Below are 24,555 nucleotides of genomic sequence, written 5' to 3' on the forward strand. Positions count from 1 at the left end.
TTTTCAGCCTTTTTTTTTAAGACTGAAAAAGCCCCCCTTGGCTTATAATGGGTTCATGGCTTGCATTATAGGATATATTCCTCTCTTGCCCTCCCTTATCAGTGTGTTTTCTTTTGCAAAGCCTCCCTCGCTCTTAACCAAGGGAATGTTTTGAAAAGGGAAAGACGCCCTTGCAAGTCAGGAAGAAGAAAAATATATATCCATTAATCTTATAAAGATTTATTGAGGATTCTGGATGAATGGATTCTAATCTTGGACATGCGTAAAATTTTATATAATGTGATTTTATTTTGCAATGGTATCTGTTTTATATGAATTGTTGTTTTGTAGATTTTTTTTTATATAAATTGTTGTTTTTACATTGTTTTTAGGCATTGAATTTTTGCCTATTTATTGTAAGCCGCTTTGAGTCCTCTCGGGGAGAAAGGCGGAGTAAAAGTGATGTAAATAAATAAATAAATAAAAGCATTTTCCCCTGAAATATTTGTCAAACTCTCCTACAGATATATCGTCATCAACCCCCTGCATGCATTTGCAGTCCCTATGCACTTATATATCTGTATCTATCTATATACATTAATTTTATATATGAATTTTCCCCTCATATGTTTGCAGGTATTTGCAAATCCTATATAAATATAGATCCATGTACCTGTATATCTATAGCCATATACAGTAGAGTCTCACTTATCCTACACTTGCTTATCCAATGTTCTGGATTATCTAACGCATTTTTGTAGTCAATGTTTTCAATACACCGTGATATTTTGGTGCTAAATTCGTAAATACAGTAATTACTACATAGCATTACTGCGCATTGAACTAGTTTTTCTGACAAATTTGTTGTCTAACGTGATGTTTTGGTGCTTCATGTGATGTTTAATAGGCTTCTCCTTAATCTCTCCTTATTATCCAACATATTCGCTTATCCAACGTTCTGCCGGCCCGTTTATGTTGGATAAGCAAGACTCTACTGTACTTATATATTTGTATCTATCGATATACAGTAATTTTCTATATGAATTTTCCCCTCATATGTTTGCAGGTAATAGCAAATACTATATAAATATAGATCCATGTACCTGTAAATCTATAACCATATATATACATTATTTAACCTACTGATGCCTCAATTAATGTAATTTTATTTGTATCTATTTTTATTTTGAAATTTACCAGGAGCCGCTTTATTTCTCACCCTTGGCTTATACTCGGGTCAATAAGTTATCCCAGTTTTTTTGTGGTAAAATTATTATTTTTGTGGTATTATTTTATTGTATGACACAGCAAACAAGATAGATATGCTGGATTTCGTATCACAAAATCGCAAGTCGAACACTTCCCAAGTGTCTAGGACTGTGTGATGTATTTTCGGATGATGCGCCCAGATCCCAGTAGGGTGGCCTTTTGCAATTGGCAGATTGTGATTTTGTCAATGTCTATTATTAATGTAATTTTGTCAATATATAATTATTATTTTATTATGACACAGCAAACAAGATAGATATGCTTGATTTTGTATCACAAAATTACAAGTTGAACACTTCCCAAGTGTCTAGGACTGTGTAATATATTTTTGGATGATGTGTGCAGATCCCAGCAGGGTGGCCTTTTGCAGTTGGCAGATTGTGATTTTGTCAATGTCTATTGTTTCCAAATGCTGGCTGAGATCTTTTGGCATGGCACCCAATGTGCCGATCATTTGTATTTTGATTCCGTATTATTATTAACATTATTATTATTATTATTATTATTATTATTATTATTATTATTATTATTATTTTGTCGGCAAACAGATGGTCAGCTGCCTGTCCTCCCATCCTTTTTGCCTTGTTTTTATTTATGTTGCACTTTGAAATGGTCATATGACTGGTCAAACAAATAAATTATTATTATTATTATTATTATTATTATTGTTATTATTGTTATAATATTAGGTGCCTCAGGTTATATTTGGGTTGGCCTATACTTGAATATATATGGTATATGTTCTTGCATAGCAGAGAGAGATTGGACTGGATAGTCTCATGGGGTCTCTTCCAACTGTAGGACTTCTCCTTTCCAGCTCCCACCTGGTATTTGTTGGTGGAGTTGAAGGGGATCTCGGTGACTTTGGGGCTCTTGTCCCTCATCTTCTTGACACAGCCGCACGACAGCTCAATGCATTTCAGGAGGGCCGACTCGGAGGCGTCCCCAGCAGTGTCTTTCTGGAAGAAGGGAACGAAGGAAGGAGCAAGTGAGAGGAAGTTGTCCGCAGACTCTGCTTCAAAGAACAACCTTCTCCTTGGGTCACCCGAGGAGCTTTGTACCTTGGAAATGGGGATGTTCTCCTGCCCTCCTTTGAAGACGGCTCTGTTGCACAGCCCTGCGATGCGGGCCAAGGCAGTCCAAGTGGGAGAGCGCTTGTCAAAGGTGGCTCCTGGGTGGAGAAAAGAGTGAAGTGGGAGGGGGGTGTCTGTCATTGAGAAGGTCGTGGAGAGGGCCCAGCAATCCAGGGGGGCGGTGGTGGCACCTATTAGGACATGGGCGCAGGGCCTCTCCCAAGTGCCGGAGACTGGGCTGAGCATCTATGCCTCTCCAGAGAGGCCTTTTAGGACTAAAGGGTGAGGCTAGGGGCGGGGGCGGGGCCTCTTCCCAAGAGCATGAGACAGGGCTGAGCCTCTACACCTCTGCTGAGAGGCCTTTTAGGACTAAAGGGTGGGGCTAGGGGCGGGGGCGGAGCCTCTTTCTAAGAGTCTGAGACAGGGCTGAGCCTCTATATTTCTCCTGAGAGGCCTTTTAGGACTAAAGGGTGGGGCTAGGGGTGGGGGCGGGGCCTCTTCCCAAGAGCATGAGACAGGGCTGAGCCTCTATATTTCTCCTGAGAGGCCTTTTAGGACTAAAGGGTGGGGCTAGGGGTGGGGGCGGGGCCTCTTCCCAAGAGCGCGAGACAGGGCTGAGCCTCTATATTTCTCCTGAGAGGCCTTTTAGGACTAAAGGGTGGGGCTAGGGGCGGGGGCGGAGCCTCTTTCTAAGAGTCTGAGACAGGGCTGAGCCTCTATATTTCTCCTGAGAGGCCTTTTAGGACTAAAGGGTGGGGCTAGGGGTGGGGGCGGGGCCTCTTCCCAAGAGCATGAGACAGGGCTGAGCCTCTATATTTCTCCTGAGAGGCCTTTTAGGACTAAAGGGTGGGGCTAGGGGTGGGGGCGGGGCCTCTTCCCAAGAGCGCGAGACAGGGCTGAGCCTCTATATTTCTCCTGAGAGGCCTTTTAGGACTAAAGGGTGGGGCTAGGGGCGGGGGCGGGGCCTCTTTCTAAGAGCACGGGACAGGGCTGAGCCTCTATATCTCTCCTGAGAGGCCTTTTAGGACTAAAGGGTGGGGCTAGGGGCGGGGACGGGGCCTCTTCCCAAGAGCATGAGACAGGGCTGAGCCTCTATATTTCTCCTGAGAGGTCTTTCAGGACTAAAGGGCGGAGCCAGGCAAGGGGGCGTGACCTCTTCCCAAGAGCGCAAGACAGGGCTGAGCCTCTATATTTCTCCTGAGAGGCCTTTTAGGACTAAAGGGTGGGGCTAGGGGCGGGGGCGTGGCCTCTTTCTAAGAGCACGGGACAGGGCTGAGCCTCTATACCTCTCCTGAGAGGCCTTTTAGGACTAAAGGGTGGGGCTAGGGGTGGGGGCGGGGCCTCTTTCTAAGAGTCTGAGACAGGGCTGAGCCTCTATATTTCTCCTGAGAGGCCTTTTAAGACTAAAGGGTGGGGGCGGGGCCTCTTCCAAAGAGCACGAGACAGGGCTGAGCCTCTATACCTCCCCTGAGGCACTTGGGAAGAGGCCCCGCCCCCTCCTCTAGCCCCGCCCCCTGTGTCCTGGCAGGCACCATAGGACAGGGATAAATGCTCAGCCCTGCCTCAGAGCTCGTAACTTCGCTCATCCCAATCCTGGCTGTCCATTTGTGGCCTCCTTCTTCTCCCGTTTCCACTTGGGCTCCATTTCTCTCCCTTTGGCTTCTCCTTCCTCCCTTCCTTAAGCTGTAAATTGTAATTTTTTATGATTTATAATAGTCTTTTAGAGTTTATTGAAAAACCGCGAAACAGCGAATCCGCGAAAAGTGAACCGCGAAGTATTGAGGGAACACTGTATTTATAATAATAAAAATAAATGTAAAAGTAACAACAATAATAGAGGAAAATAATAAATGTAATAATAATAGAGGAAAATAATAAATGTAATAATACCCATAATAATAGAGAAAAAGAATAAATATACCATATATACTTGAGTATAAGCCGACCTGAATATAAGCCCACCAGGACCTCACACAAGTATAAGACGAGGAGGCTTTTTTTCAGTCCTAAAAAAGGGCTGGAAAACTAGGCTTATACTCGAGTATATACAGTAAATGTTCCATTTCTGCATCGCATGGGCAGCTCTGGAGCACACATGTTGCCGCCAGGAAGGAGATCATGGATAAGGTCAGCCCTCACCAGATTGGTCCTCGGTGGTGTCGGCCTCGTGGATCTGGTTGTCGAACCACATGTGGGCCACGGTCATCCGGTTCTGGGTCAGGGTCCCCGTCTTGTCTGAGCAGATGGTGGAGGTGGAGCCCAAGGTCTCCACGGCCTCCAGGTTCTTCACCAGGCAGTTCTTGCGCGCCATGCGCTTGGCAGTCAGGGTCAGGCAGACCTGGTTGGAAGAACACAGAAGCCAGGGTGAACCTGGGAGACTTTTTTGCAACGTTCCCTTGGAGCACAGACTCTTTGGTGGTGTCTTTGAGTAGAAGAGGAACTCTCTCCTTCTGGTGTCACCACACATTTCGATCTATGACTCTCTCGGGGTCACACACTGGCCCAAATCCTACATCAGTTTTAAACAAAGAACAAATCCTCATGGCTTAAATTCGCCACGAAGTTGAGGACCTTAACATAAACCATAAAGCTTAAGGCATGTGGCATTGTGCCTTTAGCTCAATGGTTCTCAATAGAATCGAATCAAATAACTTTATTGTCACCGTACATTGTACAATGAAATTAAATGCTTTCTCCAGCACACATCTCAACAACACTCACGTCCCTCCACAATCCAACCACCACCACACAGCCCCCAATGCCACATAAATGCAAAACCATGGAGTTGCAGTCCTAGGATAAAAGCTATCTCTTAGTCTGTTTGTCCTTGTCTTTGCAACCCTGTACTGTCTGCCTTTGGGGGCCCCTTTCCTTACCGATGGTCTTATGAAATCATCAAGGTGGTCTTTGAGAGTTCCTTTCCTTATCTATGGTCTTCTGATGGCCTGAAGAGATCATCTAGATGGCCTTTGAGGGTCCCTTTCCTTACCTATGGTTTTAGGAGATTGTCTAGATGGCCTTTGGGGGGCCCTTTCCTTACCTATGGTCTTATGAAACCATCTAGATGGTCTTTGAGGGTCCCTTTCCTTATCTATGGTCTTCTGATGGCCTGAAGAGATCATCTAGATGACCCTTGAGGATCCCTTTCCTTACCGATGGTCTTATGAAACCATCTAGATGGTCTTTAGAGGTCTCTTTGCTTAGCTACGGCCTTATGAAACCATCTAGATGATCTTTCAGGGTCCCTTTCCTTATCTATAGTCTTCTGATGACCTGATGAGATCATCTAGATGGCCTTTGAGGGTTCCTTTCCTTACCGATGGTCTTATAAGACCATCTAGATGGACTTTGAGGGTCTCTTTGCTTACCTATGGTCTTCTGATGGCCCGATGAGATCATCTAGATGGCCTTTGGGGCTCCTTTCCTTACCTATGGTCTTATGAAACCATCTAGATGATCTTTCAGGGTCCCTTTCCTTATCTATAGTCTTCTGATGACCTGATGAGATCATCTAGATGGCCTTTGAGGGTCCCTTTCCTTACCGATGGTCTTATAAGACCATCTAGATGGCCTTTGGAGGTCTCTTTGCTTGCCTATGATCTTATGAGACTGTCTAGATCAGGGGTCTGCAAACTAAGGCCCTCCAAGGACCTTGACCTGGCCTCTATCCTAAACTTTAGACTTAGAGTTGACCTAAGTCTGAAACGACTTGAAGACACACAACAACAATCCTAATTTTGGACAATTTCATCCTAGTCCGGCCCCCCAACAGTCTGAGGGACCGTGAAGCCCCTTAAAGGGTTTGAGGACCCTTGCTCTAACCCAAACCCAGAGTTGAGAACAAGCTGGGGCTGGAGGCACGCACCGTGACGGTGGCCAGGAGCCCTTCGGGGACGTTGGCCACAATGATGCCGATGAGAAAGATGACGGCCTCCAACCAGGTGTAGCCCAGGATGAGGGAGAGGATGAAGAAGGAGAGGCCCAGGAAGACGGCCACCCCGGTGATGATGCGGATGAAGTGCTCGATCTCCATGGCGATGGGGGTCCGACCCACCTCCAGGCCGGATGCCAAGGAGGCGATGCGCCCCATCACCGTGCGGTCACCGGTGGAGATGACGATGCCTCGGGCTGTACCTGTGTGGAGGCCAAGGGTGGTCTTACCAAGAGGTCCATGCCCTTCTTGCCCTCCTGCTGCTCCCCTTACGTTCTCTCACCTTCCACGCAATTGGTGGAGAAGAAGCAAATGTTGCGCGTCTCCAGCGGGTTTTCGTGGGTGAACTCGGGCGAACGGGTCTGTGGTTCCGACTCGCCGGTCAAGGAGGAGTTGTCCACCTGCCCAAAGCAAAGGAAGAAGCGGCCTTACGATCTCTGAAATGTGAACCCAGACTGGGAGACAGACCAGCCAGCAGCCATAACCCTCCCACAAACAGCAACAACAAAAACAACAACAATAACCCTACTCGGATCTGCACGCATTATTCGCCGATACATCACAAAGTCCTAGACACTTGGGAAGTGTCCGATGTGTGACATAGTGATCTTGTTTGCTGTATACTCATCTTGTTGTGTATTAAATAATAATAATAAGTTCAAAAACTCTGGCAGAAACCAGTGCAGGTGGTCCCGGTGGTGATGGGCACATTGGGTGCCGTGTCAAAAGATCTCAGCCAGCATTTGGAAACAATAGACATTGACAAAATCACGATCTGCCAACTGCAAAAGGCCACCCGACTGGGATCTGCATGCATCATCCGAAAATACATCACACAGTCCTAGACACTTGGGAAGTGTTCGACTTGTGGTTTTGCGAAACGAAATCCAGCATATCTATCTTGTTTGCTGTGTCATAATAAAATAATAATAATAATAATAATAATAATAATAATAATAATAAATCACACAGTCCTAAATACTTGGGAAGTGTTCGACTTGTGATTTTGTGATACGAAATCCAGCATATCTATCTTGTTTGCTGTGTCATACAATATAATAATAATAATAATAATAATAATAATAATAATAATAATAATAATATATCACAGTCCTAAATACTTGGGAAGTGTTCGACTTGTGATTTTGTGATACGAAATCCAGCATATCTATCTTGTTTGCTGTGTCATAATAAAATAATAATAATAATAATAATAATAATAATAATAATAATACAGTACTAGACACTTGGGAAGTGTTCGACTTGGGATTTTGTGATACGAAATCCAGCATATCTATCTTGTTTGCTGTGTCATAAATAATAATAATAATAATAATAATAATAATAATAATAATAATAATAATAATAAAGTACTAGACACTTGGGAAGTGTTCAACTTGGGATTTTATGATATCTTGTTTGCTGTGTCATACAATAAAATAATAATAATTATTATTATTCTTTGCAGACTGTGCAAGGAAGCTGATGAAACCATGGATCATATCCTCAGCTGCTGTAAGAAAATCACACAGACAGACTACAAACAGAGGCACAACGATGTGGCCCAAATGATCCATTGGAACTTATGCCTCAAGTCCCACCTCCCAGCAGCAAAGAACTGGTGGGATCACAAACCTGCAAAAGTCTTGGAAAATGAGCACGCAAAGATACTGTGGGACTTCCGAATCCAGACTGACAAAGTTCTGGAACACAACACACCAGACATCCCGGTTGTGGAAAAGAAAAAGGTTTGGATCATTGATGTTGCCATCCCAGGTGACAGTCGCATTGACGAAAAACATCAGGAAAAACTCAGCTGCTCTCAGGACCTCAAGATTGAACTTCAAAGACTCTGGCAGAAACCAGTGCAGGTGGTCCCGGTGGTGATGGGCACACTGGGTGCCATGCCAAAAGATCTCAGCCGGCATTTGGAAACAATAGACATTGACAAAATCACGATCTGCCAACTGCAAAAGGCCACCCGACTGGGATCTGCAGCATCATCCGAAAATACATCACACCGTCCTAGACACTTGGGAAGTGTTCGACTTGTGGTTTTGTGATATGAAATCCAGCATGTCTATCTTGTTTGCTGTGTCATACAATAATAATAATAATAATAATAATAATAATAATAATAATAATAATAATAATAATAATAATAATAATAGACACTTGGGAAGTGTTCGACTTGTGATTTTGTGATATGAAATCCAGCATGTCTATCTTGTTTGCTGTGTCATACAATAATAATAATAATGTCAACCCCACCTTACAGCCGTGAGAGGAGATAATCCTTAAATCGGCAGGAACGCGGTCTCCTCCTTTCACCTCCACTAGATCTCCAACCACCACACCTTCAGCGTTGATTTGGATCTTCTCGCCTTCCCGAATCACCAAGGCTTGCTGTGGATGAAAGGCATTCAAGCTGTAGCAGGTGCCACAAAGGTACCCAACTATCCACCCTACACAAAATCTTGACAGAGAAGGCAAAAGATTTTGTAAAAGGACAACTCCCCAGAGTCCAAGGCAGAACGCCATGGGAGTTCAAGGGGTGTCAGTGTGGATTACCGTATATACTTGAGTATAAGACAACCCGAATATAAGCCAAGGCACCTAATTTTAGCACAAAAAAACTGGGAAAACATTGACTCCAGTATAAGCCGAGATGCCAATAAAATTACATTACCGTATATACTCGAGTATAAGACGACCCAAATATAAGCCGAGGCACCTAATTTTAGCACAAAAAACTGGGAAAACATTGACTCCAGTATAAGCCGAGATGCCAATAAAATTACATTACCGTATATACTCGAGTATAAGACGACCCAAATATAAGCCGAGGCACCTAATTTTAGCACAAAAAACTGGGAAAACATTGACTCCAGTATAAGCCGAGATACCAATAAAATTACATTCATTGAGGCCTCAGTAGTTTAAATGTTTTTGGATTTTTACATCAAACTGTAATTTAAGATATGACTGTTCAACTCTGATTAAATCCTTATTTTCATTTTCTTCAGTGTCAATGTGCTTATGTATCCTTTTAATAATAATAGAGTGAAATAATAAATGTAATAATAGAGGAAAATAATAAATGTAATAATAATAATAAGATCAGATTGAATAATAATAATAATAATAATAATAATAATAATAATAATAATAATAACCCTAACCCTAACTTCAAAGACTCTGGCAGAAACCAGTGCAGGTGGTCCCAGTGGTGATGGGCACATTGGGTGCCGTTCCAAAAGATCTCAGCCGGCATTTGGAAACAATAGGCATTGACAAAATTACGATCTGCCAACTGCAAAAGGCCACCCTACAGGGATCTGCACGCATCATCCAAAAATACATCACACAGTCCTAGACACTTGGGAAGTGTTCGACTTGGGATTTTGTGATACAAAACCCATAATATCTATCTTGTTTGCTATGTCATACAATAAATAATAATAATAATAATAATAATAATAATTATTATTATTATAAATACATAGCCACTTTGAGTCTCTTTCGGGAGATATAAAGCAGAATATAATAATAATAATAATAATAATAATAATAATAATAAATAAATAAATACATCACACAGTCTTAGACACTTGGGAAGTGTTCAACGTGTGATTTTGTGATACGAAATCCAGCATGTTTATCTTGTTTGCTGTGTCATAATAAAATAATAATAATAATAATAATTGTTATTATTGTTTTGATCTGTTTATTGCTTTGTTTTATTGTTGTTGACCGGGCTTGGCCCCATGTAAGCTGCCCCGAGTCCTTTCGGGGAGATGGGGCAGGGTATAAAAATAAAATTATTATTATTATTATTATTATTATTATTATTATTATTATTATTATAAAAATAGAGTAAAATAAATGTAAAAGTAACAATAATAGAATAAAATAATAAATGTAATAATAAAAATGAATAGAGTAAAATAATAAATGTAACAATACCAATAATAACAGAGAAAAATACGGTAATAAATATATCATATATACTTGAGTATAAGCCAACCTGAATATAAGCCCACCAGGATCCTCACCCGAGTATAAGCCAAGGAGGTTTTTTTTTTTTCAGTCCTAAAAAAGGGCTGAAAAACTAGGCTTATACCCGAGTATATACCGTAATTTGACACTGTAGATCAGGGGTCCCCAAACTTTTTAAGCAGAGGGCCGGTCCACAATCCTTCAGACTGTTGAGGGGCCAAATTATCATTTGAAAAAAACAAAACAAAAAACGAATTCCTATGCATACTGCACATGTCTTATTTAACAACAACAACAACAAAAGAACAATACAATATTTAAAAATGAAAACAATTGTAACCAACATAAACCTATTAGGATTTCAATGGAAAGTGTGGGCCTGCTACTGGCCAATGAGGTAGTCAAGTTAATTAGGATTGTTGTTGTTGTTGTGTGCCTTCAAGTCATGCCAGACTTTGGCCGAGCCTAAGTCTAAAATTAATTATTTATTTACTGCATTTATTTACTACATTTATATCCCACCCTTCTCATCCCGAAGGGGACTCAGAGCAGTTGTATGTACATACAATATATTATATTATTAGCATAACACAATATTAGCATTATATATTACTATATTGAACTATACCACTATACTATTATATAATATGTAATATATAACATATAATTAATATTATTATATGGTATTACTATTAGTATTATATTGTATAACATAAGATTATTATCAATATTATATGTATATACAATATATTATATTATTAAAACTGACATAAAAATATTATATTATAAAACTGAGGGCGGGGGCCAGGTAAATGACCTTGGAGGGCCGCATCCGGCCCCCGGGCCTTAGTTTGGGGACCCCTGCTGTAGATGCACCCAAAGTTTCCAAACTTTGGAACACCCATAGCATAGAGTGGTGTGTGTTGGTGCTCACGGTTGTTCCAGTCTCGGCCACAAGAGGGCAGTGAAATACAGCCTGTCTATCTAATAATATCACCAAGATTCTCTCTGCAGCATTTTTCTCCTTTTTGGAGCCGGAAAACAGTTTCACGAGCAGAAAAATTCATCTCTCGTGGCAACCTTTCTCCAGAGTCTGAGGCACGAGAAGAAAGAGACTTGTAGACGTGCAAGGCGTCTTGTTCTGACCGCCTCATCCAAAGCCTTCACACATTTCTGGAGTTTTTCTCCCTGCCTTGCACCGCGTGTTAAACAAATTGTTATCATTACACATCCAAATAAGCCTTACGTCTCTTTTTATTAGACAGCTTTATATCTCACAACGAGTCTGGTTTTAAACAACAGAATAGCAGCCAGTTTGGTCAACTTTTGCAGCATCGGCCATGTGGTTAAACCACTGCATGTGTACATTCAGATGATATTACACTGCATGTCCCAGCATTCCTTATCCCATTGACAAGGCTAAAGGAAATTTATTTATTTATTTATTTATTTACTTATTTGCTACATTATTTATTTATTTATTTATTTATTTATTTATTAGCGACATTTATATCCCACCCTTCTCACCCCGAAGGGGACACAGGGCAGTTTACAAGTATATATACAGACAATCTATATATATAAAAGGGTAATGAAATTTCGGCCTAGGACAAAACAACAAAACTACACATCCCAGGAACACTAAACTTGGCAGCACAACCCCTCATCCATGCCTCTACGTTCATACAACAAAAAGCTCCAGCTACTCCAGAAAACGGCCAGGCTTTGAGACTGCAAGGCTATTCACTGCTATTCCATCTGACCAACAAAGGATTCCCATAAGCCACAGCAACGTGTGGCCAGGCAAAGTTAGTATATTATATTATATGACTATATTGCAATATTATTAGTAATATTGCATGTAATATAAATATGCAATATAAATATATTTTTATGCCGCCCTTCTCACCCTGAAGGGGACTCAGGGCAGTTTACAAGTATATATTATATACATACAATCTATATATATATAAAAGGGTAATGAAATTTCGGCCTAGGACAAAACAACAAAACTACACACCCCAGAAACACTAAACTTGGCAGCACAACCCCTCATCCATGCCTCTACGTTCATACAACAAAAAGAAAAGAAAAATAAAGTCCTAATTAGAGGGAGAGGAATAATTGTTTTTATCCAATTGCTGCCACTTAGAAGACTAAGCTCCGCCCACTTGGTCTCCTAGCAACCCACTCAGCCCAGGGGACAGGCAGAGTTAGGCCTCACTTAGGTCTCTTCCACACTGCCTATAAAATACAGATTATCTGATTTGAACTGGATTATATGGCAGTGTAGACTCAAGGCCCTTCCACACAGCTATATAACCCATTTATAATGAACTTAATGTCAGGGGAAAACCTTTACCCTTTACCTTAACTACCACCAATTCCTCAATACTTTATTTCCCATACCACCAGACTTCGCCACAGCAACGCTAGTATATTATATTATATGACTATATTGCAATATTATTAGTAATATTGCATGAAATATAAATATACAATATAAATATAAATATATTTTTATGCCGCCCTTCTCACCCCAAAGGGGACTCAGGGCGGTTTACAAGTATATATACATACAATATATTATATTATACGACTATATTGCAATATTATTAGTAATATTGCATGTAATATAAATATACAATATAAATATAAATATATTTTTATGCCGCCCTTCTCACCCCAAAGGGGACTCAGAGCAGCTTACAAATTAAATTTACATACGATATTATATTATTAACATAGTACAATACTGGCAATAAATTACTATATTGTACTACATAAATATATTGTAATATTATTAGTAAAATATAATATATAATTAATATTATTATATTGTATTATTAGTATTATATCGTACTAGCTGTGCCCGGCCACGCGTTGCTGTGGCGTTGTCTGGTGGTGTCTGTATTTTATAGGCAGTGTGGAAGAGGCCTAAGTGAGGCCTAACTTTGCCTGTCCCCTGGGCTGAGTGGGTTGCTAGGAGACCAAGTGGGCAGAGCTTAGCCTTCTAACTGGCAGCATTTGGATAAAAACAATTATTCCTCTCCCTCTACTTAGGACTTTATTTTTCTTTTCTTTTTGTTGTATCAACCTAGAGGCATGGATGAGGGGTTGTGCTGTCAATTTCTGAGGTTGTGGGGTGTTTAGTTTTGTTGTTTTGCCGGTCGCCAGGATTCCATCACTCTTTTATATATATAGATTACAATATAATTTTATTAATATTATATGTATATACAATATGTTATAATTATTAATGCCAAGGATTCCATAGCACCGAGCCTTGGAAGTTAAAGTGGTGCCAAACTGCATGAATTAAACAGTGTAGACACACCCTTGTTTTCCAAAACACAATAGGTTGGTTTGTTCCGTTATTTTATACGACTGTTATTGTTTTTGTTGTAAATATATATTCATGATTTTATAGTGATTTAGAGGAGGGAACTTGTTTGAAGTTGCCAACCGCAGATGGATTTCGACAATTGGGATTTATAGCTTCAGAAACAGGAATGAGGAATGCAACGCACTATCAAGTGGCTAGACCTCATCGTCCAAAGTCCCAATCCTCGAATCCTTGGCAGTTTCCCTTCTTGCGGCATGAAACAGACACCAAGGAAACGCAGAAATGTACCTGTGGCACCATGTTTTTGAAGGAATCCATAATTTTGGAGCTCTTGGCCTCCTGATAGTAGGAAAAGCAGCCTGTGACGATCACGACTGCAGCCAGGACGACCCCCAAGTACAGCTAGGAAAGAAATGTGAATATCAGCAAACCACAAGATCTAATGAATTCCACATCCTGGGTTCAACTCAGATCCTGTTTAATTGATACGTGGAGACATAGACCTTTATTATAATGTTTTCAGACCAGAAGCCACCACAAAGATCAAGCCAACAACTTGGATCTTCGAACCGTTGGGTTCTGGGTGTAAATGCAGATGTATGTATAAGAACAAATGCATCCCCAGGAACAATATCTTTGGATTTCTTCTCCATTTGCTTTTTTTTCAAAACTCATGCTAAACGACAAGGTGTTCGCTCCAGTTTGTGGTGCCCTTCCTCTTTGTCTAGAGCACTGGTTCCCAAACTTATTTGGCCTGCCAACCCCTTTCCAGAAAAAAATATGACTCAGTGTCCCCTGGAAAAGGGGCGTGGCTTAGAGGGGTGGGCGTGGCTCCTGCTCAAGGGGGCAGGGCTGAGCCTCTCCCCTAGTCCAAGATGCTGGGCTGCAAGGGGAGGTGGGCGGAGCCACAAATAGGCAGCCAGGACTGGGATGGGCGGAGTTACGAGCTCTGAGTCAGGGCTGAGCTTCTATCCCTGTCCTGTCCTATCCCTGTATATAGAGGCTCAGCCCTGTCTCTTGCTCTTTGGAAGAGGCTCCGCCCCCTCCCCTAGCCCCGCCCTTTAGTCTTGAAAGGACTCTCAGGAGAGGTATAGAGGCTCAGCCCTGTCTCGGGCTCTTGGGAAGAGGCTCCGCCCCCACCCCTAGCCCCGCCCTTTAGTCTTAAAAGGCCTCTCAGGAGAGGTATAGAGGCTCAGCCCTGTCTCGGGCTCTTGGGAAGAGGCTCCGCCCCCACCCCTAGCCCCACCCTTTAGTCTTAAAAGGCCTCTCAGGAGAGCTATAGAGGCTCAGCCCTGTCTCTCGCTTTTTGGAAGAGGCTCCACCCCCTCTCCTAGCCCCGCCCTTTAGTCTTAAAAGGCCTCTCAGGAGAGGTATAGAGGCTCAGCCCTGTCTCGGGCACTGGGAAGGAGGCCCCGCCCCCACCCCTAGCCCCGCCCTTTAGTCTTAAAAGGCCTCTCAGGAGAGGTATAGAGGCTCAGCCCTGTCTCGGGCTCTTGGGAAGAGGCCCCGCCCCCACCCCTAGCCCCGCCCTTTAGTCTTAAAAGGCCTCTCAGGAGAGGTATAGAGGCTCAGCCCTGTCTCGGGCTCTTGGGAAGAGGCTCCGCCCCCACCCCTAGCCCCGCCCTTTAGTCTTAAAAGGCCTCTCAGGAGAGGTATAGAGGCTCAGCCCTGTCTCAGGCTCTTGGGAAGAGGCTCCGCCCCCACCCCTAGCCCCACCCTTTAGTCTTAAAAGGCCTCTCAGGAGAGGTATAGAGGCTCAGCCCTGTCTCAGGCTCTTGGGAAGAGGCTCCGCCCCCACCCCTAGCCCCACCCTTTAGTCTTAAAAGGCCTCTCAGGAGAGGTATAGAGGCTCAGCCCTGTCTCAGGCTCTTGGGAAGAGGCTCCGCCCCCACCCCTAGCCCCACCCTTTAGTCTTAAAAGGCCTCTCAGGAGAGCTATAGAGGCTCAGCCCTGTCTCTCGCTTTTTGGAAGAGGCTCCACCCCCTCTCCTAGCCCCGCCCTTTAGTCTTAAAAGGCCTCTCAGGAGAGGTATAGAGGCTCAGCCCTGTCTCGGGCACTGGGAAGGAGGCCCCGCCCCCACCCCTAGCCCCGCCCTTTAGTCTTAAAAGGCCTCTCAGGAGAGGTATAGAGGCTCAGCCCTGTCTCGGGCTCTTGGGAAGAAGCCACGCCCACTCCTCTAGCTCCGCCCCCTGTGTATCCTAACAGACGCCTCAGGTGCTCAGCCCTGTCTCCGGCACTTGGGAAGAGGCCCCGCCCCTCCTCTGGCCCCGCCTCCATGTCCTAATAGGTGCCATCACCGCCCCGCTGGATCGCTCCAGAGCCCACTAGGGGGCGGTAGAGCCCACTTTGGGGATCACTGGTCTAGAGGGACTTACGTTGTCGTTGGACGGCTCGTCCTCCATGGCCGCTTGGATGCTGTAGGCCAAGAAGCAGAGGATGGCCCCGATCCACAGCAGGATGGAGAAGCCCCCAAAGAGCTGCCGGCAGAACTTGACCCACTCGGGGGTCGTGGGCGGAGGGGTCAAGGCGTTGGGGCCGTCGCGGGCCAGGATCTCTGCCGCCCGAGTGTTTGTCAAGCCCTGTGGACAGAGGAGAAGGATGAAAAGACACGGGGCGGAAAGGGAGACAAGGAGAAGGATTAGACCCAGGTGTGAAATGAATGGATATAAAATAAAAGCGAGGTGATAAAAATGAAATGCACAGATATAGCATGGGTGACACCTGGCTTGACAACAGTCAGTGGAAAAAGGAACCTAGGAGTCTTAGGAGGCCACAAGCTGAACGTGAGTCCACAACGTGATATCACAGCTGAAAAAGCTAATGCAATTCTAGGCTGATGGTGAAAACAGAAGAACAGCCTGTCTCAGGGGAGTGTGTTTAACATTTCCACAAATCTACACAAATTCTTTAAAATCTACACAAATTCTGGCCACTGCCAGAAAGGACAGAGAGTTTCATCCATGCTGACGATCGTGCCATCACCGCTCAAGCAGGGAGCTTGGAAGTGGTTGAACAGAAGCTTTAGGTAATCTTACTGTCTATTACACTGATTCCTAATCCATCTAAAATGCAGATGTGTGCTTTTCACCTTCACAACAGACAAGTATCTCGAACTCTGAGGATGACCTGGGAAGGAATCCCACCGGACCATTGCACCTGGGAGTCAGTCTGGACCAAGTTCTGACTCACAAAAAGCACTGCTTGACTATCAAGCAAAAGGTGGATGGTTTCCCAATAGTAGTGACCTAAAAAACCTCATTCCGGCGGACTCACCCGAGACAGATCCACTTGATACTTCCTGCTGATCTCATCCAGAGAAAGTGTATGGTCATCCTGGCAAAAAAGAACGAAGAGGGTGAGTGGGATATGGGTTTCGAAAGGCCATGGATCACAGCCAAGAGCAGGAGAGCTGAATGTCCTTGGAGGGGAATCGGATCCCAAGGGGAGGACTGGCAAATGCGGAGGCACATTCTTCCCGGCTCTCAGTTCCACCCAAACATCTTCCCTTTTCCCTGGAGATCAAGCAGCCGAATCGCAGATAATTTGGAAATGGGAGAGGGTTTGATATTCAACCATCTACCCAATGGCATCATTAGGATTGGTGCCACTGATAGTGTATATTGTCATATATGCTTACATGATTATATTTTAACTATGTTTTAATATGTGCTTTCATAGAGGCATTTGAATATATTGTGCCGTCCTCAAGCCAAAAGGAGAGGTGGGGTAATAAATAAAATATATTATTGTTATTGTAGTATTATAAGTATCATTAATATTGTATTATTATTATTATTATTATTATTATTATTATTATTATTATTATTATGACAGAGCAAACAAGATAGATATGATGGCTTTCGTTTCACAAAATCACAAGTCGAACACTTCCCAAGTGTCTAGGACTGTGTGATGTATTTTCGGATGATGCGCGCAGATCCCAGCAGGGTGGCCTTTTGATCATAATTTTGTCAATGTCTATTGCTTCCAAATGCTGGCTGAGATCTTTTGGCACGGCACCCAGTGTCCCGATCACCACTGGGACAACCTGCAGCAAAGAACTGGTGGGATCACAAACCTGCAAAAGTCTTGGAAAATGAGCACGCAAAGATACTGTGGGACTTCCGAATCCAGACTGACAAAGTTCTGGAACACAACACACCAGACATCACAGTTGTGGAAAAGAAAAAGGTTTGGATCATTGATGTCGCCATCCCAGGTGAAAAACAACAGGAAAAACTTAGCAGCTATCAGGACCTCAAGATCGAACTGCAAAGACTCTGGCAGAAACCAGTGCAGGTGGTCCTGGTGGTGATGGGCACACTGGGTGCCGTGCCAAAAGATCTCAGCCGGCATTTGGAAACAACAGACATTGACAAAATCACAATCTGCCAACCGCAAAAGGCCACCCGACTGGGATCTGCAGCATCATCCGAAAATACATCACACAGTCCTAGACACTTGGGAAGTGTTCGACTTGTGATTTTGTGAAATGAAATCCAGCATATAGATCTTGTTTGCTGTGTCATACAATGTCATTGTGTCAATAATAATAGTAATAATAATAATAATAATAATAATAATAATAATAATACAGTAGAGTCTCACTTATCCAAGCTAAACGGGCGGGCAGAAGCTTGGATAAGCGAATATCTTGGATAATAAGGAGGTATTAAGGAAATGCCTCTTAAACATCAAATTAGGTGATGATTTTACACATTAAGCATCCAAACATCATGTTATACAACAAATTTGACAGAAAAGGTAGTTCAATATGTAGTAATGTTATGTTGTAATTACTGTATTTATGAATTTAGCACCAAAATATCATGATATATTGAAAACATTGACTACAAAAATGGCTTGGCTTATCCAGAAGCTTGGATAAGCGAGGCTTGGATTAGTGAGACTCTACTATAAATGCAGTCTGTGCAAGGAAACCGGCGAAACCATTGATCACACAGACAGACTACAAACAGAGGCACAACTACGTGGCCCAAATGATTCAAGTACCACCTCCCAGCAGTGAAGAACTGGTGGGATAATAATAATAATAATAATAATAATAATAATAATAATAATAATAACAACTTCATTTTTATACCCCGCCCCATCTCCCCGAAGGGACTCGGGGCGGCTTACATGGGGCCAGGCCCGATAAAACAAACAAAACAGTAACAAAGCAATAAAACAATTATCCCAGTAAAAAACATCAACATCAATAAAAACAATCATTAAAATCAACAAGCAGGATACAGTGTTATCACAGTGGGATCACAAACCTGCAAAAGTATTACTATTATTATTGCGTTGTTGTTGTTGTGGAAATGCATGGTACCTTCTCGTGGACCTCCTCCCATTTCACACCATACAGAATCCTGAGTTGTGTCTTGTCTATGAATATTATTTGCAAATCGCAATCCAAGTATATTACTGGTTCTGTCTATATAAAAATGTATGCATTTGTACCACAAAGTCCCCTATGTGGCTTGATAGGTCTGGGCCAAAGGTGGCACTCAGACAGGGTGAAGTGGCCCTTTGTGATGTCACTGTGAAAGAAAGGAAGCGAAGTGGCTTGGCGACTGCTAGGTGGGAAGAAAAAAGGGACACCTCCCCTCTGAGAGTATAAGCCAAGGAGATGGGTTTCCTCTCCGTCCCACCCCATTGGGTCTTACCATGTTGACCTCCTTCTTGAGCTCGTCCAGCTCTTTCTCCTTCTGCTTCTTCTTGCCTCCTCCATTTTCGGGCGTGGCCCCTGGAACCGTGGACTCTCGTCCTGCCTGGAAAGGGAAAAGCGGATAGATTATATCCAAGAAGGAGATGACCCAAAATCGGGATTTTAATATTATTGTGTATATTGACTTTTATGACTGTTTTTAATCATGTTGAAGTTTTTACTGCTCGGTTTAATGTTTTATCTGATTTGTGCTGTCGTGTCTGGGCATGGCCCCATGTAAGCCGCCCCGAGTCCCTCCGGGGAGATGGGGCGGGATATAAGAATAAAATTATTATTATTATTATTATTATTATTATTATTATTATTATTATTATCCGGAGAAAGGCCGGGCTTTAGCCTAGCAGGTTAACCACCAGATGCAATCAATCTTGCCGATCAAAAAGTTAGCAGTTCAAAGCCCGGATCAGGCTGAGCTCCAGGATTTTCGCCCAGCTTCTGTCTACCTAGCAGTTTGAAAGTAGATACCGTATATACTAGTGTATAAGCCAACCCGAATATAAGCCGAGGCACCTACTTTTATCACAAAAAAACTGGGAAAACATTGACTCCAGTATAAGCCGAAATACCAATAAAATTACATTACCATATATACTCGAGTATAAGCCGACCCGGATATAAGCCGAGGCATCTAATTTTATCACAAAAAAAACTGGGAAAACATTGACTCCAGTATAAGCCAAAATACCAATAAAATTACATTACCATATATACTCGAGTATAAGCCGACCCGAATATAAGCCGAGGCATCTAATTTTATCACAAAAAAAACTGGGAAAACATTGACTCCAGTATAAGCCGAGATACCAATAAAATTACATTACCATATATACTCAAGTATAAGCCGACCCAAATATAAGCCAAGGCATCTAATTTTATCACAAAAAAACACTGGGAAAACATTGACTCCAGTATAAGCCGAGATACCAATAAAATTACATTACCATATATACTCGAGTATAAGCCGACCCAAATATAAGCCAAGGCACCTACTTTTATCACAAAAAAATTGGGAAAACATTGACTCCAGTATAAGCCGAGATACCAATAAAATTACATTACTGTATATACTTGAGTATAAGCCAACCTGAATATAAGCCATGGCACCTAATTTTACCAAAAAAAACCTGGGAAAACATTGACTCCAGTATAAGCCAAGATACCAATAAAATTACATTACTGTATATACTCGAGTATAAGCCGACCCGAATATAAGCCATGGCACCTAATTTTACCAAAAAAACCTGGGAAAACATTGACTCCAGTATAAGCCAAGATACCAATAAAATTACATTACTGTATATACTCGAGTATAAGCCGACCCGAATATAAGCCATGGCACCTAATTTTACCAAAAAAACCTGGGAAAACATTGACTCCAATATAAGCCGAGATACCAATAAAATTACATTAATTGAGGCATCAGTGGTTTAAATGTTTTTGAATCTTTACATCAAAGTGTAATTTAAGATATGTCTGTTCAAATCATTATTCTCATCTTCTTCAATGTCAATGTGTTTATGTATCCTTTTAATAATCATAGAGTGAAATAATAAATGTAATAATAATAATAAATGCAGTAAAATAATAAATGTAACAATAAATGGAGTAAAATAATAAATGTATTCATAATAATAATAATAATAATAAAACTTTATTTATACCCCGCCACCATCTCCCCAATGGGGACTCGGGGCGGCTTACATGGGGCCATGCCCAAGACAATACAATAAACCATAACATAATACAATTAAATAATACATTACATAAAATAAACAGTACAACATAAGATCAAAACAGGAATATAACAATAAAAATAGAGTAAAATAAATGTAAAAGTAACAACAATAATAGAGTAAAATAATAAATGTAATAATAATAATTAATAGAGTAAAATAATAAATGTAACAATACCAATAATAATAGAGAAAAATAATAAATATACCATATACCATTGACTGGAGTCAATGTTTTCCCAGGTTTTTTTGTGGTAAAATTAGGTGCCTCGGCTTATATTCAGGTCGGCTTATACTCGAGTAAATACGGTATTCAGTCCCAGTTTTTCCTCCAGCTGCTGCTTTTCTCCCTCTCATTAACCCAAGGGCCATCCAGCCCAACCCCTTCCTGCCATGCTGGGACACACAATCAAATAATTCCCAACAGATGAACATCCAGCCTCTGCTTTAAAACCTCCAGAGACTTCTTCCCCTTCCTTCTAGATCTCCATAGTAAGTGTTCCTTCTATTTATTTTACCAATTAACTTATTCAAACTCTATTTTTTCCACTTAATAACAGCACTCTATACATATCTTAGAGTTAAATTCTTCTGTAGTAGATTAGTAATACAGTAGTCTCACTTATCCAACATAAACGGGCTTATCGCTGGATAAGCGAATATGTTGGATAACAAGGAGACATTAAGGAGAAGCCTATTAAACATCAAATTAGGTTATGATTTTACAAATTAAGTACCAAAAACATCATGTTATACAACAAATTTGACAGAAAAAGTAATTCAATACGCAGTAATGCTATGTAGTAATGACTGTATTTACGAATTTAGCACCAAAATGTCACAATGTATTGAAAACATTGACTACAAAAATGCGTTGGATAATCCAGAACGTTGGATAAGCAAATGTTGGATAAGTGAGACTACTGTATACAAGTAAATATTTACTATAATTATCTATCATTCCCGTAGATTCTACTCATACTAAATCTTCCTCTATACTCAGGCTTATATTCAGGTCAGCTTATACTCGAGTGTATTTTTATATCTTTTATATATTGTATTTTACTATGTTATTTAACTACTGTATACAAGTAAATATTTACTATAATTATCTATCATTCCCATAGATTCTACTCATACTAAATTTTCCTATATATTCAGGCTTATATTCAGGCCTCGGCTTATATTCAGGTCTGCTTATACTCAAGTGTATTTTTATATCTTTTGTATATTGTATTTTACTATGTTATTTAGCTACTGTATACAAGTAAATATTTACTATAATTATCTATCATTCCCGTAGATTCTACTCATACTAAATCTTCCTATATATTTAGGCCTCGGCTTATATTCAGGTCGGCTTATACTCAAGTATATTTTTATATCTTTTATATATTGTACTAGCTTTGCCCGGCAATGCGTTGCTGTGGCTTATGGGAATCCTTTGTTGGCCAGATGGAATAGCAGTGAATAGCCTTGCAGTCTCAAAGCCTGGCCGTTTTCTGGAGTAGCTAGAGCTGTTTATTGTATGGATGAGGGGTTGTGCTGCCAAGTTTAGTGTTTCTGGGATGTGTAGTTTTGTTGTTTTGTCCTAGGCCGAAATTTCATTACCCTTTTATATATATAGATTTTACTATGTCATTTAACTATTTTAATTGTTGTATTATTTTATTGTATTATGATATGCTGGTAATGATCAAGCCACCTTGAGTCCCCTTGGGGAGAAGGGTGGGGTAGAAATATCGGAAATAAATAATAATAAATATATACAACAACAACAACTCTTTATTGATTAGTCAGTATTGACCATATCAAAACATGTAAAACATACAAAACGTACACTCTTACCCATACATACAGTAAAATCATGTAAAACAGTAAAACCATGTAAAAACATTATACAGTAGAGTCTCACTTATCCAACATAAACGGGCCGGCAGAACATTGGATAAGTGAATATGTTGGATAATAAGGAGGCATTAAGGAAAAGTGTATTAAACATCAAATTAGGTTATGATTTTACAAATGAAGCACCAAAACATCATGTTAGACAACAAATTTGGCAGAAAAAAGTAGTTCAATACGCAGTAATGCTATGTAGTAATTACTGTATTTATGAATTTAGCACCAAAATATCACAATATATTGAAAACATTGACTAGAAAAATGCGTTGGATAATCCAGAACGTTGGATAAGCGAGTGTTGGATAAGTGAGACTCTACTGTATATGGTTGTATATATACATTATATATGGTTGTGTGTTCCGTTATGTCAGAACGGGGTTAGACTGGATGGCCTTGAAGGTCTCTTCCAGTTCTAGGATTCTGTGCGTTTTCTGAGTCATTTTGAGTCCAGAAATAAAAATATATCCATGGTATATAGGCATTTAAAGGCACCGGAAAAGGGAAAGGTGACAACTTGGACCTGGTACCGGCCACTTTGGTGCCAATCCCTACATTTCAAGGTTTGAAAGACTTTGCCCAGGGGTCCCCAAACTTTTTAAACAGGGGGCCAGTTCACGATCCTTCGGACCGTTGGAGGGCCGGACTATAGTTGGCCACCGAGCAATAATAAATAAATAAATAAATAATAACAACAACAACAATAAAAAAGAGGGTTGGAAGAGACCCTTTGGGCCATTTAGTCCAACCTCCTTCTGCCTCTGTACACCAAAAGCACAAGCAAAGCATCCCTGAGAGATGGCCACCCAGCCTTAATATTAATAATAATAATCATAATAATAAAAAAGAGGGTTGGAAGAGACCCTTTGGGCCATTGAGTCCAATCCCCTTCTGCCTTTGTGCATCAAAAGCACAAGCAAAGCACCCCTGATAGATGACCACCCAGCCTCAATAATAATAATAATAATAATAATAATAATAATAATAATAAAGAGGGTTGGAAGAGACCCCTTGGGCCATTGAGTCCAATCCCCTTCTGCCTTTGTGCATCGAAAGCACAAGCAAAGCACCCCTGAGAGATGACCACCCAGCCTCAATAATAATAATAATAATAATAATAATAATAATAATAATAATAATGAGGGTTGGAAGAGACCCCTTGGGCTGTTTAATCCAACTCCTTCTGCCTTTGTGCATCGAAAGCACAAGCAAAGCACCCCTGAGAGATGACCACCCAGCCTCAATAATAATAATAATAATGATAATAATAATAATAATAATAATAATAATAAAGAGGGTTGGAAGAGACCCCTTGGGCCATTTAGTCCAATCCCCTTCTCCCTTTGTGCACCAAAAGCACAAGCAAAGCACCCATGATAGATGGCCACCCAGCCTTAATAATAATAATAATAATAATAATAATAATAATAATAGGATTGGAAGAGACCCCTTGGGCCATTGAGTCCAACCCCCTTCTGCCTCTGTGCACCAAAAGCACAAGCAAAGCATCCCTGATAGATGGCTACCCAGCCTCAATGTTAATAATAATAATAATAATAATAATAATAATAATAATAAAGAGGGTT

General features: G+C 41.3%; 1 protein-coding gene across 1 annotated transcript in view; it reads right to left on the reverse strand.

Moving 5' to 3' along the window:
• Positions 1-24,555, reverse strand: part of LOC100554397 (sodium/potassium-transporting ATPase subunit alpha-2) — a 47,460-nt gene that overhangs the window by 14,392 nt on the left and 8,513 nt on the right. The window contains exons 2-11 of the mRNA XM_062964741.1: positions 19,273-19,377; positions 16,871-16,930; positions 15,973-16,176; positions 13,886-13,999; positions 8,524-8,658; positions 6,536-6,653; positions 6,187-6,455; positions 4,461-4,659; positions 2,310-2,419; positions 2,073-2,207 (exon numbers count right to left, since the gene is read on the reverse strand). Of these exons, the coding sequence (XP_062820811.1) occupies positions 2,073-2,207; positions 2,310-2,419; positions 4,461-4,659; positions 6,187-6,455; positions 6,536-6,653; positions 8,524-8,658; positions 13,886-13,999; positions 15,973-16,176; positions 16,871-16,930; positions 19,273-19,377 (1,449 nt within the window). The remainder of the gene's footprint in view (positions 1-2,072; positions 2,208-2,309; positions 2,420-4,460; positions 4,660-6,186; positions 6,456-6,535; positions 6,654-8,523; positions 8,659-13,885; positions 14,000-15,972; positions 16,177-16,870; positions 16,931-19,272; positions 19,378-24,555) is intronic.

Source organism: Anolis carolinensis, unplaced genomic scaffold (genome assembly GCF_035594765.1).
Source record: "Anolis carolinensis isolate JA03-04 unplaced genomic scaffold, rAnoCar3.1.pri scaffold_14, whole genome shotgun sequence".
Lineage (NCBI taxonomy): Eukaryota > Metazoa > Chordata > Lepidosauria > Squamata > Dactyloidae > Anolis > Anolis carolinensis.